This window comes from Botryllus schlosseri, chromosome 4, assembly GCF_051294905.1.
Source record: "Botryllus schlosseri isolate E-star chromosome 4, Bs_hap1, whole genome shotgun sequence".
Taxonomy (NCBI): domain Eukaryota; kingdom Metazoa; phylum Chordata; class Ascidiacea; order Stolidobranchia; family Styelidae; genus Botryllus; species Botryllus schlosseri.
In genome coordinates this window covers 10,529,989-10,546,808 of record NC_137239.1, presented here as the reverse complement: position 1 = coordinate 10,546,808, position 16,820 = coordinate 10,529,989, and the positions used below count along the sequence as shown (strand labels likewise).

Below are 16,820 nucleotides of genomic sequence, written 5' to 3'. Positions count from 1 at the left end.
ATTGTTTGTCAATTTTGGTGCCATATTTGTTGCGATCATACCCAAATGTGTCGTCGGAATCGTTACGCGTTATTATTACATTCGCCACAACCTAAATTTGTGGAAATGGATTTTCGGCACTCGTTCATAACAAATCGAAGGCCCAGGTTTTCAAAACACTACCCTGTATCTCAAGAAATGCAGTTGCAGCATTCGCTTTGAAATAATAGAAGTCAACCATTTTTTCTACATGAATAGTATGATCTTGTTTTCATGAAAAGTCATTTTGTTGCTCTATATCACTAAGCCTACAGTTATCATTTGCACAAGACAAAAATAGATAGCACGATAAATGAGCTAAATTTGAACTAAAACTTCGTGCGGGACCGCGGGGCACCGTGACGGTCCTGAAGGGGTTCACGAAGACAAAAAGTTTAAGAACCACTGCCATAGGCAAAGAACACAAAGTATTGCTTATTTGAAATAGAGTAATGCGCAACAAATCCAAAAGAAAAAGCACTGGCTTTCAAAGACTGCACTTCTACTATTTCAGTTATTGGTAGTAATAGCACCCGAAAATTCAAGAAAGCTAAGTGGTATTAACGTAATCATCACAAACCCAAATCTGCTGATAACATTCCCAGTCGGGGTTGATTGAATGCAAATGCTGGTTGTCCAATGTCCAGTCTATTTACCTGATTTTGCAATGGCAAAGGAATGTTTTTGCACCTTTAAAGCTCGGTGACTTGATCTGGACAGTCACCGCATAAAACGCTATCACGCAGTGGTTATTAACCTTTGCAAGCCAGGGGAACATTTATGCGAATCTGCAAGCTTTCCGGGAACCCAGATTTTCGCTGAGTCTCCGATAAAACACTACCACAATACATATATTAATACGCATTAAATACATTACTTCAGATAACAGGTGCACAAAATGGACTGTGCTTCAACAGAATGTTATAAGGGCAAACCCCATTAAAATGTGATTTTCACTCTGAAAGAAAATATGATCATGAATATTTACTGAGAATCAGTGTGAATTCTGCTGTTCTTTACAAACATCAGTTCGGAAATGCTTCAGCTTGGATTATGACATCGTATTGTTTGGTCGAAACCCAAAAGCCATTGCGGTTCGCAAAGTATGGTATGCCATGAATATAATCACCAGATTGATTAGGACAGCGGAAGTTTTCAATTTTGCTGCCTATAACTTGCCTGTCTTTGACCACCGTGAGGTAAGAGATATCTACCCGCTTACCTGATGCATTGGCTGACCTCCAAATTACAAGAAAGCAGAATATTATGAGATACCGCCGTGAATTCTTCATATTGAGTTGTTTGCTTCTTGTCCGCTTTTGCCGCTAAATCTTACTAAAACGCAACGTATTGCCAGCGGGCCCGTTTGACAAGAATCGAAATGTCGAACGCGACAGTAACGAATCTTCAATATTTATGCATCAGATACGTCATTTCTAGTCATAACTAGTGTTTCAATGTGATACCGACATCGTGTCCAAATAGTTCATGTAAACTATGTTCTGATGGTCTTTGTTATAGGGGAGATGTGGTACCGATGGATCGAAAATTGGAAAATGATGGCTGGCCCCGAAATGTTCAGCCGAAAACAGCAGATCTTTTGCTGGCTCAGCACTTTGATACAAGCTCTACCTATCGCGCACACATACATGAATATCCGTCTTTTCAAAAAATATTTAGGAGCGTTCAAAATTTGATGCTCGAACGTATCGTCGGTCCCCACCCGGTGGGTCCAATGGCACACGACCCGGGGACCTATGAGACATACTCTCAAAAACTCAGATGTCACAGCTTTTCTTGCTGTGTATAATATAGTCTAAGCTACAGCAAGCCAAAGAAGAACGTTTGGTCGCAACCGTCCAAAAATAGAATTATTATTAACTCAAATGTTGCCATAAAATCACTTTTCGATTTAGACTCGATCTTATAAATTTGAAGGTACATATTGCCCTAAAATCGACATTGTGACTTCCAAATACCTAGTTATAGCGATAAAACGTCACATGCAATTATTACATAAAGATCTTCTGTACGTAGGCATGTTTCAGTTGTTGCATGATTAGTATGCTTGATTATTTTGCTTGATTTGGCTATTGTATCATCGGTCCCCACCCTACGAATTTTATACATGAATCGAAAAAAATTCCACTCAAGGAAGTTATTGAATAAAATAATATGTGCCATTATATAGCCTGATACAAGCCCTACACTTCATAATAAAAATGATTGCTGGTTTGTTCGTGTTGAAGGTTACAAAGAAAAATGTATGAGTCGATTGAAATTTAGTTTACACCCCCCAAAACAGAAAACATCTGTCAGAGACCCCATAGCACCCGCACGTCGAAATTTTTTGTATGTAAGGAAAGATTTAGCCAGCATGCAATTGTAGACAAGCTCACGGAGTGTAATCATGGAATTATCATAGAGAATTTTTCAAGTATTTTCGGTCCCAGTGATTCATCGGTACCACATCTCCCCTATTGCCAATCAATGCATCGGATTGTCAATATACTGTATCTGTATCGCTCTGAAGATAAACTTTAATCACGACTGAATTGAATCGTGTCGCTCAATATATGGCTAATGTCGCAATCTGTATAACCCTATATGTAGAATTAGGTGCAGAGCAGGCCCCCCTTATTACCAAGTCTATCCACGTGATACTATATTACATTATATTACTATCAATTCTAACAACACCTTTATTCGCAAACAACAGAATTGACAAAGTAGGATGACTTGCCGGTTGAATACAGTTATAAAACCCTAAAACAGCAGCTCTAGCAACGATATAAGTTTGAATATTTCTATGCTCCCTTTGTTTTAGTCGTGGTCTGGCGTAAGCCCTGGGTATGCGTTGTGAGGAATATACAAGGGATTCAACTGCAAACGAATTTAGTTCGAATTGGAATTTGGTTCATCAGGATTGATGCGCGATTCGAGTTTCTGTTGAGGCCGGGGACCTTTTGAGCTGAAATGGATGTGGCAGTGTGACATCAAATATTTGAATTATATATTGTGGCATTTTATTATCAATGTAGCCTGCGTATAACGGTTTCGCATTGGTGTTTTCGCTTCTGTGTTGTTGTCCTTATTTTCCCTAAATTTATGCCCTTAGTGTGCGCATTTTGCCATTTTGGAATTGGGTGTTAATGTCAACGACTTGGTTCCTAATGATCACTAGAGTAAAACCATAAAACCGCTGTCGGGCGGTTATAATGTGGCGCATTTGCTGTCTTGAGGGATTAATTGAAGGAAATAGTTCTTCCTAAAAAGTTAAGCATTCGTGACAAATGTGCTAGATAAATACAAGTATTTTTGCATTTCCTTAAAATTGCTTCTTAGGCCGGATGAAATGGTCTGGTGAGCCGAAAGTGGCCCTCGGGCCTTATGTTTACCACACCTGACATACGTGAAATCTGAATATATGTGCATGCATGATGGCCTCTAGCGAGAAAACGTGAGATGCCTATAATTCTCCAATCTTTTCCAAATCGTTGTTACTGATGAATCTATCAAGATTCTGTTGTCAACCAGAGTCTTGAGATATAGATTTTCGAAAACCAGGGCTTATAAATCAGTCATATCTAGTGGCAGTTGTGGGCCTGGCGATTCATTCGTAGGTGTATATTCTGAATTAGGGACGGTGTGAACGTGAGGTTCACGTTCGCGTTCTGTGTGCGAACCTAAAAAATTTAGAAGTTTACGTTCACAAACGAAACTTGGTATGTTCTGCACTGTAAATCCTTTTCATATATTACAATTTTTCACGTCATTACACCTTCTTTGGTTGAAATTCATTGCATTTCAACTGCGGGTCACTCTATGCACGGCGCTGGCAGCATAAAAATTCCAGCACTAAACGATCATGCACTTTCTCAATCTCGAGAAATTTACTTGCTTCGTTACAAAAGTTTGCTCGAAATATCCAGTCGGGTTCCAGTAGGGATGGGATTAGCAACATGACGTCACCTGACGCCATGAGGTCACGTTCGCGATCACACAGAGCGTTTCTAAAAAGTCCGCGTTCACACGAATCTGAACCTACTGTATTCCGCCCCCTGGGATCAGTTTGCAAGGACACGACTATTCGGCGTCTGGACACATCGATATCGAGCGTAATATGCGACAATCATTTTGTGTCTACATTTCATCGCCGAGGATCTTTTTGCGAGCGCAAACGCAAAAAGACTTTCTCCCGTAATTGCGAATACAGTTAGACTCAATCGGGTAAACTATGCGTTTTTTTTATTTTCAGGAGGGGGAAGGCTACCAAGCAAGAAATCGTGTGACAATTAAGTACGCGAAGCGTGAAAAAAAATCGGATTCGGATTCGGATTCTATTGTAGATTTTGTTTCGGATATTTTCGGATAGTTGTACCTTCGGCTTCGGATATTTCTGGATAGTTCTGACAAGAGGTGACTTAGGTTCAAATCTAAAGAATAAAATCGTCAGCTCGACAACGGAACACGGACAGTAAACTCGTTCTGATAGGACTACTAGTAGTAACGCAATAAAGTTGTTCAGTCAAAGGTCCGAGCAAAGATAAACCAGATAGCCCTAACCTTAGCCTTTGCAAATCTACTCGCAGGTCGGCTGTAGTGCTGTGCATCAGGGTTCTTCGGAAAAGTTATTCGATTCGGATTTTGGAAGGCATTATTCGGATTCACATGAATTTTTTGGTTGAGATTGTTCGGATTCGGACGGATCGTTCCTCAGAGACCCAAACTGTCAGACGGATTCAGACTCTCAGAAATCAATATCCGCCCATCACTGTAGTTCTGCTGGTTGAAGATATTTAGGTTCGTATATGACAGGCGTTAGAAATCTATTTCGTCAAAGGAGATACATATCAATCCACTATGACTTCACGTTCACAATTTATTATACGTGACGTCATGGCTTAGAGAAACTTCAGAATTCCTACCTAAGTGTTGGAAGTATATCCATGCTCCTCCTCGTCATCTCATCCGTTTTTAAGCGGTGTCTTATAAAATCCTAGAAGTGGGCCCTGGTACCAGTCGACAGCCCCGAATTAAAATGAAGAACATTGGCCTGGTGTAAATGACCATATTATTAGACAAACATCATGGGTATCACAAACCAACGAACACTGCATACAACAGGTTGCCCATTCGAGTCATAGACCAGCAGGGGTTCTCATAATTAGTTTAATCTAGGTGATGTGAGCGATAGAAATATCATTTGAGCAACGACAATCTTTACCGGAGGTCATAACATACCAACCAAGCATGCTTCTATAAAGTCATCAATCCCAATAAGCTCCACAACGGTGACAAATGAGAGAGTTATGAATATAATCCATACGTGTTTGATATGAATAACCACGTGTCGTAGATATTCTAACGCCATCAGGGGAGTCATTACATCCTCATTCGTGATAGCGATCGTAATCGCGTTCGTGTTCGGGACTTTACTCAATCGAACAGAATATTTAAATTCGGGATACGCATTACTTGTTTTGTTCGTACTCGTCACTTCTGTTCGTGATGAGTTGGAAGTGGGAAACTTAACACTTCGTTTCGTTGATTGTTTGAAACCCATCTAAATTTGTTAACTGCAATTTCTGGGAATGAATATTGCAGTACAAGCACAAGTTCAGACAATGATCTCAGAATTTGCGGAACGATGATTTGTTTATGACTTGATTAATTATGAGCTAAAAACGAATCAAAGACTTTTGAGACCTAAAGTTTCCACATAGCAGCTCCATTATGACATGGCAATTACCCTGTGCTATTGGAAATGCCATAATTGTTTCCATCGTCACGGCTATCTATCAGCTATTTAAACAGTAAGAGTGCTTTCTAATCGTAAATGCTTATCTGCATGCCTGTTTAATATTATTATACCTAATATATCCAAATTTACGTCTTTCCAAATCGTCAAGAATTCTTGAATTTGGAAGTATCATGGTTTGATCCAGGCCATTTTGCTACAACATCGGTAAATATAAGGTTTGCATCACAGATTCCCTGAATGTTGATTGAGTAAAACTATTTTCTATTCACACAAGCGAACTCGTCATCATGCGGAGCAAATATAGGGATATTAGATCCGTCGATGCAGCTGATTACGCCAGGAAAACCAGCTACTTGATAAAAATCAACGTTTCGCGGCAACGACCTCCGTGTTATTTTTTGACATGTAAATGAGATTTGGAGCTATCGAAAGCATTGAATCCCAAAATGCGCTTAATACTTTACTCATGGATGGCTGGGATACTTTCAAGAAATCTCTGCTGCAATTCTGAAAACTTCCTGAACCGAGCGATTTAGGAAATAACAAAACTTTGTGCTGTAAGGTTAGGTCTGCCGAACGATGACCTATTGGCTCCATGCTATTCTTCACTGCTGGTAATGACCACAAATATTCGATTTCATATTCGCTTATTCTAAATTCTATAACGACTTCTTTATCGCTCCATTATGTTCAAGTCAAAATATTCCCGGTCTTGACATCCACCAAAGTGCGATGTGCGATTATCTACGAAGAAATTACGGGCAGCCATATGCCGATCTAAGTCGTCCCGAATGACGATCGTACGAACACGAATGGTATTGAGTGTTCGTGGTCTGCCGAAGATATTTGTCAGAATTCCGGGAGATTTTTTTTCATGGTGTTCGCGCCAAGATCGCACGGAATACCGATCATAAAAAATGTTTGGTGGTTTCCCGAATACCGAAGATTTCTATTCTTACGAAGAGCATGTAATGACCCCCTGATCTACCGGTACGTGATCACATGGTCAGAGAGATATCCAGGAAATATTAGTATTATTTGCAAGTACCAATATCATTGACAAATTCATTGATTGTAGCTATGAAAATTTGTCGATTCGATGGACGAGAGTAACGGTTCCCAACGTGGACGATATTGCGCCCCAGTGGGTGATTTTGACAATCAAGAGGGCCAAAATGCCAAAGGGGGCGATTAGGGAGCGATAGCGAGCGAAAATGTTCGAATGTCACTACATACATACAAACGGTTAAAAATGCACGTGAAGACGGCTTATTCTGCTTATTCTGCACGCAAAAGAAAATGTGAACTCAACTGAAAGTAGACGCGGAAACCCAGTTTTTCAAGCACCTACCACCACGGAAAATGGACTTTTTTAGTAAATTCACCAGCGATCAGAGTTAGGTGAATAAAGTTTCCGATTCAACATGCTCTTTTTGGATCTGTAAATATGTGGGGCGAAAATTTGTGTCGAGATTGATAAGGCGGCAATGAGTCGAATAAGGTTGGGAACCACTGGACTATAAAGTAGGCTACACACTAATTTTTCTTAACGCCATAACCCTCGATTTCAATGCGTAGTGAACCGATACGTTCGCAGTTTCCTATTCCTGCTCACACATGAATCGCGTATCACTAGTCACTACATTTTTCCGGATTTTGGATTCTATTTTGGATTCTATTTTCTGGTAGAACTGAGGAAAGTGGTGACTTCAGATAGCAGTCGCACGACTCTTTCGCGTTTATGGCCAATGGACAATTGGCAATAGGCTATATATATTGATGGTTTTCTCCAACATGCGGATGTAATTTGCGGTCTTATTTGGTAATACACTTCGAGAAGTCGCATTCTGGCCGAAACTTCAGAAGTCTTGGTGTGTCGTGGAGAGGTAATAGTTGGCGCCGAATTGCCTATATATTTTTTCATGAATGAGGCGTATTTTTTCGTGAGGCGCTGCGCGTACCCATATTAAAAAGTTACTTTTATTCAAATTTTTTGAAGTTGTACGGAGTCTCCCCTTCCTTCTAGCTCGCCCTCCTTAAACAGGATTGGATCCGGATCAGGATAGTGTTTTTAATTTCTAGTTTATAAAGGCGCAGAGCTCCTAAAGCTCGTGTAACTAATAAAGTGATATTCATACAAGTGGACGTTAAATAGGGTTTGGAAGCTGCCAAGGTCTTAGTTTATAAAGGTTAGGTTTTCGCCTCGATGTTTGTATGAACGAACGCGACTGGTTCCTGCAGTGCACCAGAACTTCTATCTATTGCTAAAGTATGGTTAGAAAATGATCGACGACAGGGGCAATAGCTGCTCAGACGTGAGCAGGATTCGTTGGTTATCCGGATTTTAACATTAAAAGACGGAAATGCCACGGTCCGGTTGACTAAAAAAAGATCAACTTTCTCGCTCAACTCCCGAAAATACAGTTTTTTCTTACACATCATCAGGTGGTGGACTAAATAAAAAAAGGTCAACTTTCCGGCCCAGCTCACGAAATAGCCGACGGATCGTTACTTCAGTGCAGATTTGATGTCCTATATTTAACCAAATTCTCAAAAAAAGAGGACAAAATCTCCAAAAGAAGACACTTGGGCGTCCTCCAAGGAGACTTTAAAAAAAGAGGATAAATCCTCCTGAAAGAGGACATATGGTAACCCTACGTAAGGATCGATTTCATTGCGATTTCATTGCCATTGTAGCGTATATTTCGCCACTTCACAGCTGGACAAACTACCTACATTTGTATATCCCATCAGCAGCTTCATACGTTTTTATAGAATATATTTTGCTACATTCAGAACCTGAATTTGCTCTGCATGCTCGTTTCTCAACGCTCTTGTGGGAGAATCAACGAAGACCGACATAAATATTACGCAACATATTTTTTTAATGACGTGGGAGTTACATGTCCGAGAAAAACCTTACAGTCAAGGACTATTTCATGTTCGTGCTGGATTGTGTGAGCAGGAACGTGTAAGTCATTTTATAGACCAGTGATTCCCAAAGTGGGCGTCAGCGTCCCCTGGGCGATCAACATATAGTATATTGTTACAATACCGTTATGGTCGCAAAATTGAGCATGAACTACGCATTAGAGTTCGCATTTGCTTGTCATTTCCTAAAACTTATCGCATTGACATTACTATATAACAGAGCTCAATCAAGAAAATAGTGCCATTGCAACCGTTGTCAAATACCGAAGACACGCAATCATTTTCTTAGATCAGTGGCTTAGATCTTTTTCCATGGTCAGTGGGCTGGTGCTCACTTCATATGTAAATAGAAGAGTATATACTATACACTCTTGACCAAAATAACGTGTAGTCCTGCCGTGTACCTCCCGTGATATATGGCTGTAAATCGAACACATTTTAGTCCAAATGACGCTTGCATGTAGGGCTATAGGTAGGTATGGTCGTTGGCACGCAAGATTTATAACTACGATGTAATTCTCAGTTAGGTTTTGCCGTCTTGCAACACCTTTTTGGCATCAATTCATACTCTGGTACCTAAGAGTGCGTGTATTATCGCATTATTATCTTGCGATGTAGCCTACACCAGTGGTTCTCAACCTTTTTCACCTCGCGGACCGGTAAAATTTCAAAAAATATTCGGCGGAACGGTGAGCTTTCAAAAATTGAAATCAACTCAAAACGTGAAGTATGCAACTGTTTTATGCAAGTATATGATGCTAGAGAGTGACATTTTGAGGGGTTTGATTGTAATTAAAGATGTTCATGATGGTATCCATCTGATTATACCGTAGTGGGTCTGCTGAGTCCAAGTAAATTTGCCTTGACAAAATAAACGTTCTAGCGCCGAGAGTCGTTGACAGTCTTTCGCGCCGAAGGTCACGTTAACTCGAATATTAATATTCTCTTCGACAATATTGAGAGAACAAGCGTTTCGGAGTCGAACCAAGCATCTTGTCGTGCTACCTTGCTCATTGCCCATTACCATCAGTCGTAGGTTACTCTGGCTATACTATGAATTAGGAATGGTGTGAACGTGAGGTTCGCGCTCGCATTCTGTGAACTTCGGAAATTTAGAGGTTCACGTTCACAACCGAACCTTCGCCGGTACTGGGCAGTGAACCTCTTCCATATATCACAATTTTTCACATCATAGCATCATTGGTTGAAATTCTTTGCTTTTCAACTTCGGGCCACTATGCATGACGCTGGCAATATAAAAAAGATCAACACTAATCGAGCAGGCACCTTACCAATCTCAAATATTTTACTTGCTTTGATACAATGGTTTGCTCGAAATATCCAGCTTTCCGTTTGTGAATATTTAGTGACTCTCTACTTCGAGCATGACCCGCGGTCACACAACATCAAGAGCGAAAAACGCTACATGTAGGTATAGTCAGCGAATCATCCTTCTCATTCCACCAATCAATGAAGTTGATATGAAGAATACAGCACTGTCTACTGTGAAAAATCTAACAGGCGTATGGGATCGATCATTATTTTATATGCTTATTGTATCACGTAGGGTCATAGGTACACGATTGCGTTCACACAGAACTTTTCAAAAAGATTCGCGTTCACACGAATCTGAACCTATCAGAGGTTCATACGATCCCTACTACGAATACAGTACGCCGCACGAGAACACCTGACTACAGCAGTTATACCAGGCTATCCACAAAATCAGGGCCGATCGTCAGCCTAATTGCCCCAAAACGGTAGTCTTGGGGCCCCACAAAGCATAAACCAAACGTCTAGCTAGGAGGCATCGCCCCCAGACCCCACAGCTAGTTTGTTGTTTTCGTCAGGACTTGCGAACACATTCAATATACTGAGTATAGGCAGAGAGTTTTCTTTAGGTAATTCACGACTGAATCGCTCAATAAAATTATTAATTGCATATATATTGCTCTAAATTTGTATACTATCAAAATCATCAGATTTTCCCGTAGAGTTGATTGAGGTGTCGTGTTGAAAAATTTAGGAAAAGTAATAGATAATAATTAAACATATTCGGCTGGGCCTATTGGAATAATTATTTCATCGCATGTCAATTTTTCGTCACCTACTGTCTGTTATATTGTGACTAGACATTGAAATCACCCAAGCTTACTAAACTAAAGGACGGACACGATTCCAAATTGGTATTTCTTCACTGGCAAATAATTTTACTCTGGGCTTTGTCAGTTGTGCTGTGGAGCACAGATGGCCAGTTGAGATTAGGTGCCAGCCATTATGGAGCCTATGGACAATGATACATATATACATCGAACTTTTCGGTTAATAAAGGGCAGTCTTTTTCGGTCAAGGTGATCCCACCGGTGAGTTTATCGCAAACTTTCCGGATTCCTATGTTAGCCTAAACTTCATTATGTGATGGTGCGTCCTTTCACCAACGAATGAATCGAAAACGAATGATCGCGCAAACTGCGCGAATTAGTGAGTCAGCTCGTATGAGTCCTTGCCGATCATATTTCGTCAAATGACATGGGTTGAACTTCAAGTCAAATCGAACATGCTCTCAGACCTAATATGTTACTTCACGACGTTCTGAATGAGTTAAAAACTTGATATTTATTTTATTTTATCAATCGACAAGCCTTCAACATATTGCATCTTGAAATTTTGTCATAAAATTGCAAAATACCTCGCGTACCGGCGGTTGAGAACCACTGGCCTACACCATAGGCATAGAACATAAAGCATTGCTTATTTGAAATAGCCTAATGCGCAATAAATCCAAATGAAAATGTACTGGCTTACAAAGACTGCACTTCTACTATTTCAGTTATCGGGAGTAATAAAACCCGAAAATTCAAGAAAGCTAATTGGTATTGACCGATTATGAAGTTTCGATTGCGCAACGTAGCCCTACTCATCATCACAAACCCAAGTCTGCTGCTAACATTCCCAGTCGAGGTTGATGGAATGTCTATGCTGTTTGTCCAGTTTATTTAGCTGATTTTTTAATGGTGAAGGAATGGTGTTGCGCATTTAAAGCTTGGTGACTTAATCTGGACAGTCACAGCACAAAAGCTGTTAGCCAGTGGTTATTAACCTTTGCTAGCCTGGGGAACATTTACGTTAATCTGCAAGATTTCCGGAAACCCTGATGTACGCTGAGTCTCCGAAAAAACTCTACCACAATACATATATTATTACGCATTTAATACATTACTATAGATAACAGGTGCACAAAATGAACTGTGCTTCAACAGAGTGTTAAAAGAACCAACCCCATTAAAATATGATTTTCACACTAAAAGAAAACATGATAATGTATATGTATTGAGAATCAGTGTGACTTCTGCTGTTCTTACAAAAACCAGTTCAGAAATGCTTCAGTTCGGAAAGTGACATCGTAGTGTTTGTTCGAAACCCAAAAGCTATTGCGTTTTGCAAAGTATCGTATGCCATGAATATAATTATTGGATTGATTAGGACAGCGGCAGTTTTCAATTTTGCTGCCTTTATACGTCGCCCGTCTTTGACCGTCATAAGGTAAGATATATCTACCCGCTTACCTGATGCAATATTGGCTGACCTCCAAATTACAAGAGAGCAGAATATTATGAGATACAGCTGTGAATTCTTCATATTGAGTTGTTTGCTTCTTTTCTGCTATCTGCCGCTAAATCTTACTACAACGCAACGTATAGCCAGCGGGCCCGTTTGACATGAATCGACATGTCGAACGCAACGGTAGCGAATCTTCAATATTTATACATCATATACGTCATTTCTAGTCGTAACTAGTGTTTCAATGTGATACTGACATCGTTACCAAATAGTTTATGTAAACTATGTACTGTCGGTCCCTGCTATATTGCCAATCAATGCATCACAATCTGTATAATCCTATGAATGGAATTAGGTGCAGAGCAGGCCCTGAAAATCGATGGCTGTGCGATTGCATTTAAGGGCCAATCGCGAGCAATATAACAAAAGCGATATATTTAGAACCGTAGTTCAATTACCAACGCAGTTAATTGACGTATATGGTAGAAACATAATCTGGCAGAACCCATACTTCTAGCTTAGCAAGCAAAAACTGCGTCTGAAGGCTATGTCAGGCAAAGAGGTAGTCAAATCATTATGGCGAGATATGGTATCATGGTTACTGCACAGTGCACAGCCATATTGTCTATGAGCGCTGTTGGATCTGAAGTATAATGAATTTTCGGATACTGTGATATACAATCGGTATGAAAATATACCAGAGATAAATGAGCCAGTATCGGCCATTATGTCTTCCGAACTTCCGAATTCGCAGAAAGGTACGAATATTATCACAGGTAGGCTATATCGGTAGCGTATACTGATAAATGTCATTATTGAAAATCTGATCTTTGTCGTAATCTATTTCCAGGGCTCATTTCTATTACTATCGAGTGAGGGCAATATTGATGATGTAAACATTAGAGTTACCATACGTCCTCTTTTAAGAGGATTTGTCCTCTTTTTTGACTTTTTTGAAAGTGTCCTCGGAGGACGCCCTTTTGTCCTCTTTTTTGAGATTTTGTCCTCTTTTTTGAAAATTTAGGTCAGATTTAGAGCAAATTGCGAGTGATATGCCGTAAATTAGCACAGAACTGACGATCCGGCGGGTACTTCGAAGTGAAAAACGGTTATTTTAGCTCTGGACGGAAAGATGACCTTTTTTTTAGTCAACCGATCACAAAGTGGGAAAAATTCACCGGTTTTTGAGAATTCTTCTCCGGTTTCGCAAGTCTCAAATTTCTGAACAAGTGTCCTCTTTCTAGATTTCCAAAATATGGTAAGCCCAGTAAACATGCCATCGCTCATTAACTTGTATGTCATTAGATCACTTGTAAACATTAGGAAGATAACGATACTATGATAACACAAATGCAGCAGAATTCATCGCACATTTGTCGAATATTCCCGACCTTCCGCTACCCGAACGACCGAGAAGGAGATGCCTACCAACAACTCATCTACCATGCACATAGACCGGGGGTGAAAAACTCAACTTGTGTCGCGGGCCGGATTCAGTCCTTCAGATCGCTCGCGGGCCTGTCTAGTCAAATGATTCTTAAATGTTACCTTAAAAAACATGCCTTTGTTTTTCACTTGAACGCCTTATTACTAGGGCTGGGCAAAATCGAGTACCTGAGTGATTCGATTCTGAATCACGTAATATGCTTCGAGTCGAGTCGAGTATTCGAGTATCACTCATTATGACGTCACGACAGAATTAATATGTCTAAATTCAAGTATGTAAGTTTTATGCGACCACAAAGGACATAATCCCTGTTTCCATTACAGAGATACTTTGGTATTTTCTCGGCCATACCGATCACATTGCACTTGGAGACAATGTTGTGAGATGGCCATGACTTCGAAAATTTGCGATTTCCAGTAACATTTGTACTTTGTACTATGTGTTTCGTATGCTACGATACGGCCAATCAAGGTTCCAGGGCTACAATAGTGAATATTAGTATCGAAACCATAATTTTCATTGATAAATTAACTTTCAGTGGCGACGTTCGTATAATTCCAGTAGCCTACTCGAAAAAATCGTATTTTACTACTCGACTCGAATCATTAAAATTAATACTCGATTCAGATTCGAGTACTCGAATCATTGTGCCCAGCCCTACTTATTACTAGGGCTGGGCACAATGATTCGAGTATTCGAATCTGAATCGAGTATTAATTTTAATGATTCGAGTCGAGTAGTAAAAGACGATTTTTTCGAGTACTGATGTTGTACGCTCCTCGCCATTGAAAGTTAATTTATCAACGACAATTATAGTTTCGATACTAATTTTCACTGTTGAAGCCTTGAAATCTTGATTGGCGGTATCGCAGCATACGAAACATATAGTAGGCTACATAGCTACGTGGGTTACTGAACGTAGCACATTTCCGAAGTCGTGATTATCCCACAGCATTGTCATCAAGTGGGTTGAAATCGGTATGGTCCAAAAAATGTCAAAGTATCATTTATGAGATTGATATTAGGCATTATATTCTTTGGTGGCATAAACGGTACATATTTGAATTTGGACGTATTACATCCTGTTATGACGTCACATTGAGTGATACTCGATTACTCGACTCGACTCGAAGGATATTACGTGATTCAGAATCGAATCACTCAGGTACTCGATTTTGCCCAGCCCTATACTTATTACCAAGCCTATACACGTGATACTATATTACAATCAAGGCGCTCCTAGCAACACCTTTATTCGCAAACAATGGAATTGACAAAAGTAGGATGACTTACTGGTTAAATAGAGTTATGAAACCCTAAAACAGCAGCTCTAGCAACGATGTAAGTTTGCATATTTCTGTGCTCTCTTTGCTTTAGTCGTAATCTGGCGTAAGCCTTTGGTAGGCGTTGTAAGGAATATACGCGGGATTCGACTGCAAACGAATTTAGTTCGAATTGGAATTTGGTTCGTCAGGATTAGGTCGCAATTCGAGTTTCTGTTGAGGCCGGGGATCATATGAGCTAAAACGGATGTAGCAGTGTGACATCAAATATTTGAATAGTATATTGTGACATTTTATTCTCCATGTAGCCTGCGTATAGCGGTTTCGCATTGGTGTTTTCGCTTCTGTGAAGAATTACATTTTTGCCCTTATTTTCCCTAAACTTCTGACCTCAGTGTGCGCATTTTGTCATTTTGGAGTTGGGTGTCAATGTCAACGACTTGGTTCCTAAAGATCACTAGTGTAAAACCATGAAACCGCTGTCGATTGGTTATAATTTGGCGTATAAACATACTCGACATTTGCTGTCTTGTGGGATTAATTGAAGGAAATATTTCTTCCTAAAAAGCTAAGCATTCGTGACATATGTGCTGGATAAATACAATAAGTCTTTTTTGCATTTCCTCAAAATTGCTTCTTGGGCCGGTTGGAATCGTCTGGCGGGCCGGATGCGACCCTCGAGCCGTATGTTTGACGCCCCTGACATGGACCTTACGTAAAATCTAATATACTTGCATGATGGCCAAAAGCGAGAAAACGTGAGATGTCTAAAATTCTCCAATCTTTTCCGAATCGTTGTTAATGATGAATCTATCAAGATTCTATTGTCAACGCGAGTACTGAGATGTAGATTTTCGCGAACCAGGCCGAATCAGTCAAGTAGCAATTGTGCGCCTGGCGATTCATTCGTTGGTGTATATTCTGAATTAGGGACGGTGTGAACGTGAGGTTCGCGTTCGCGTTCTGTGTGCGAACCTAAAAAATTAGAAGTTCACGCTCACAAACGAAACTTGGTAGGTTCTGCACTATAAATCTTTTTCATATATTACAATTTTCCACGTCATTATAATTTCTTTGGTTGAAATTTATTGCCTTTCAACTGCGGGCAACTCTATGCACGGCGCTGGCATCATAAAAATTTGTGCACTAAACGATAATGCACTTTGACAATCTCGAGAAGTTCACTTGCTTTGTTATTAAAGTTTGCTCGATATATGCACTTTGGGTTTCATTTGGGTTGGGATTAGCAATATGACGTCGCGTGACGTCATGAGGTTCACGTTTGACTTCACACAGAACGTTTCAAAAAGGTTCGCGTTCACACGAACCTGAAACTTTCATAGGTACACACCATCCCTATTTTGAATATTTATACTATTCGGTGGCCATGTGAATGGAATCGTTATTATCTAAATAACACACTCTCTCTCTCTCTCTCTCTCTCTGTAGTTGAAATCTCGTATATCTATTTATTGTGTAAGATATAGACCGAAATTTCAAAATATCAAAATAAAGTATATCTTATCGCATGACGGGATTCAGCACAAGGGCATTGCAAATTAATCCTCTCATTGTGTAATAAGTAGCCGCTACCTTCACAATTCAACAGAAACGGTCATATGAACACGATCATAAATTTTATATCAATGATGACTGTGAGAGCACTTTTACCGATGAAATAACAGCTCATTTTAGATGAAACAATGACACAGACATAAGATAGGTAGGTGGGAAACATAATCGCTTCCAAAATAAATGCATACAGTATATATTCATATATATATGGTTGCCAATCGTCAGTAGTGTAGTAGATCGC

At 39.9% G+C, this 16,820-nt stretch overlaps 1 protein-coding gene across 2 annotated transcripts in view; it reads right to left on the bottom strand.

Annotated features, from left to right (window-relative positions):
• Nucleotides 1–12,438, bottom strand: part of LOC145437019 (sushi, von Willebrand factor type A, EGF and pentraxin domain-containing protein 1-like) — a 44,615-nt gene extending 32,177 nt beyond the window's left edge. The window contains exons 1-2 of one of the 2 annotated variants that reach the window (XM_080314188.1): nt 2,489–2,723; nt 1,241–1,528 (exon numbers count right to left, since the gene is read on the bottom strand). In XM_080314188.1, coding sequence (XP_080170314.1) covers nt 1,241–1,310 — 70 coding nt within the window. In that variant the 5' untranslated portion in view covers nt 1,311–1,528; nt 2,489–2,723. Of the gene's footprint in view, nt 1–1,240; nt 1,529–2,488; nt 2,724–12,279 lie in introns of those variants that run through there. The other variant, XM_080314187.1, reaches the window with a different exon arrangement.
• Between the last annotated feature and the right edge of the window lie 4,382 nt (nt 12,439–16,820).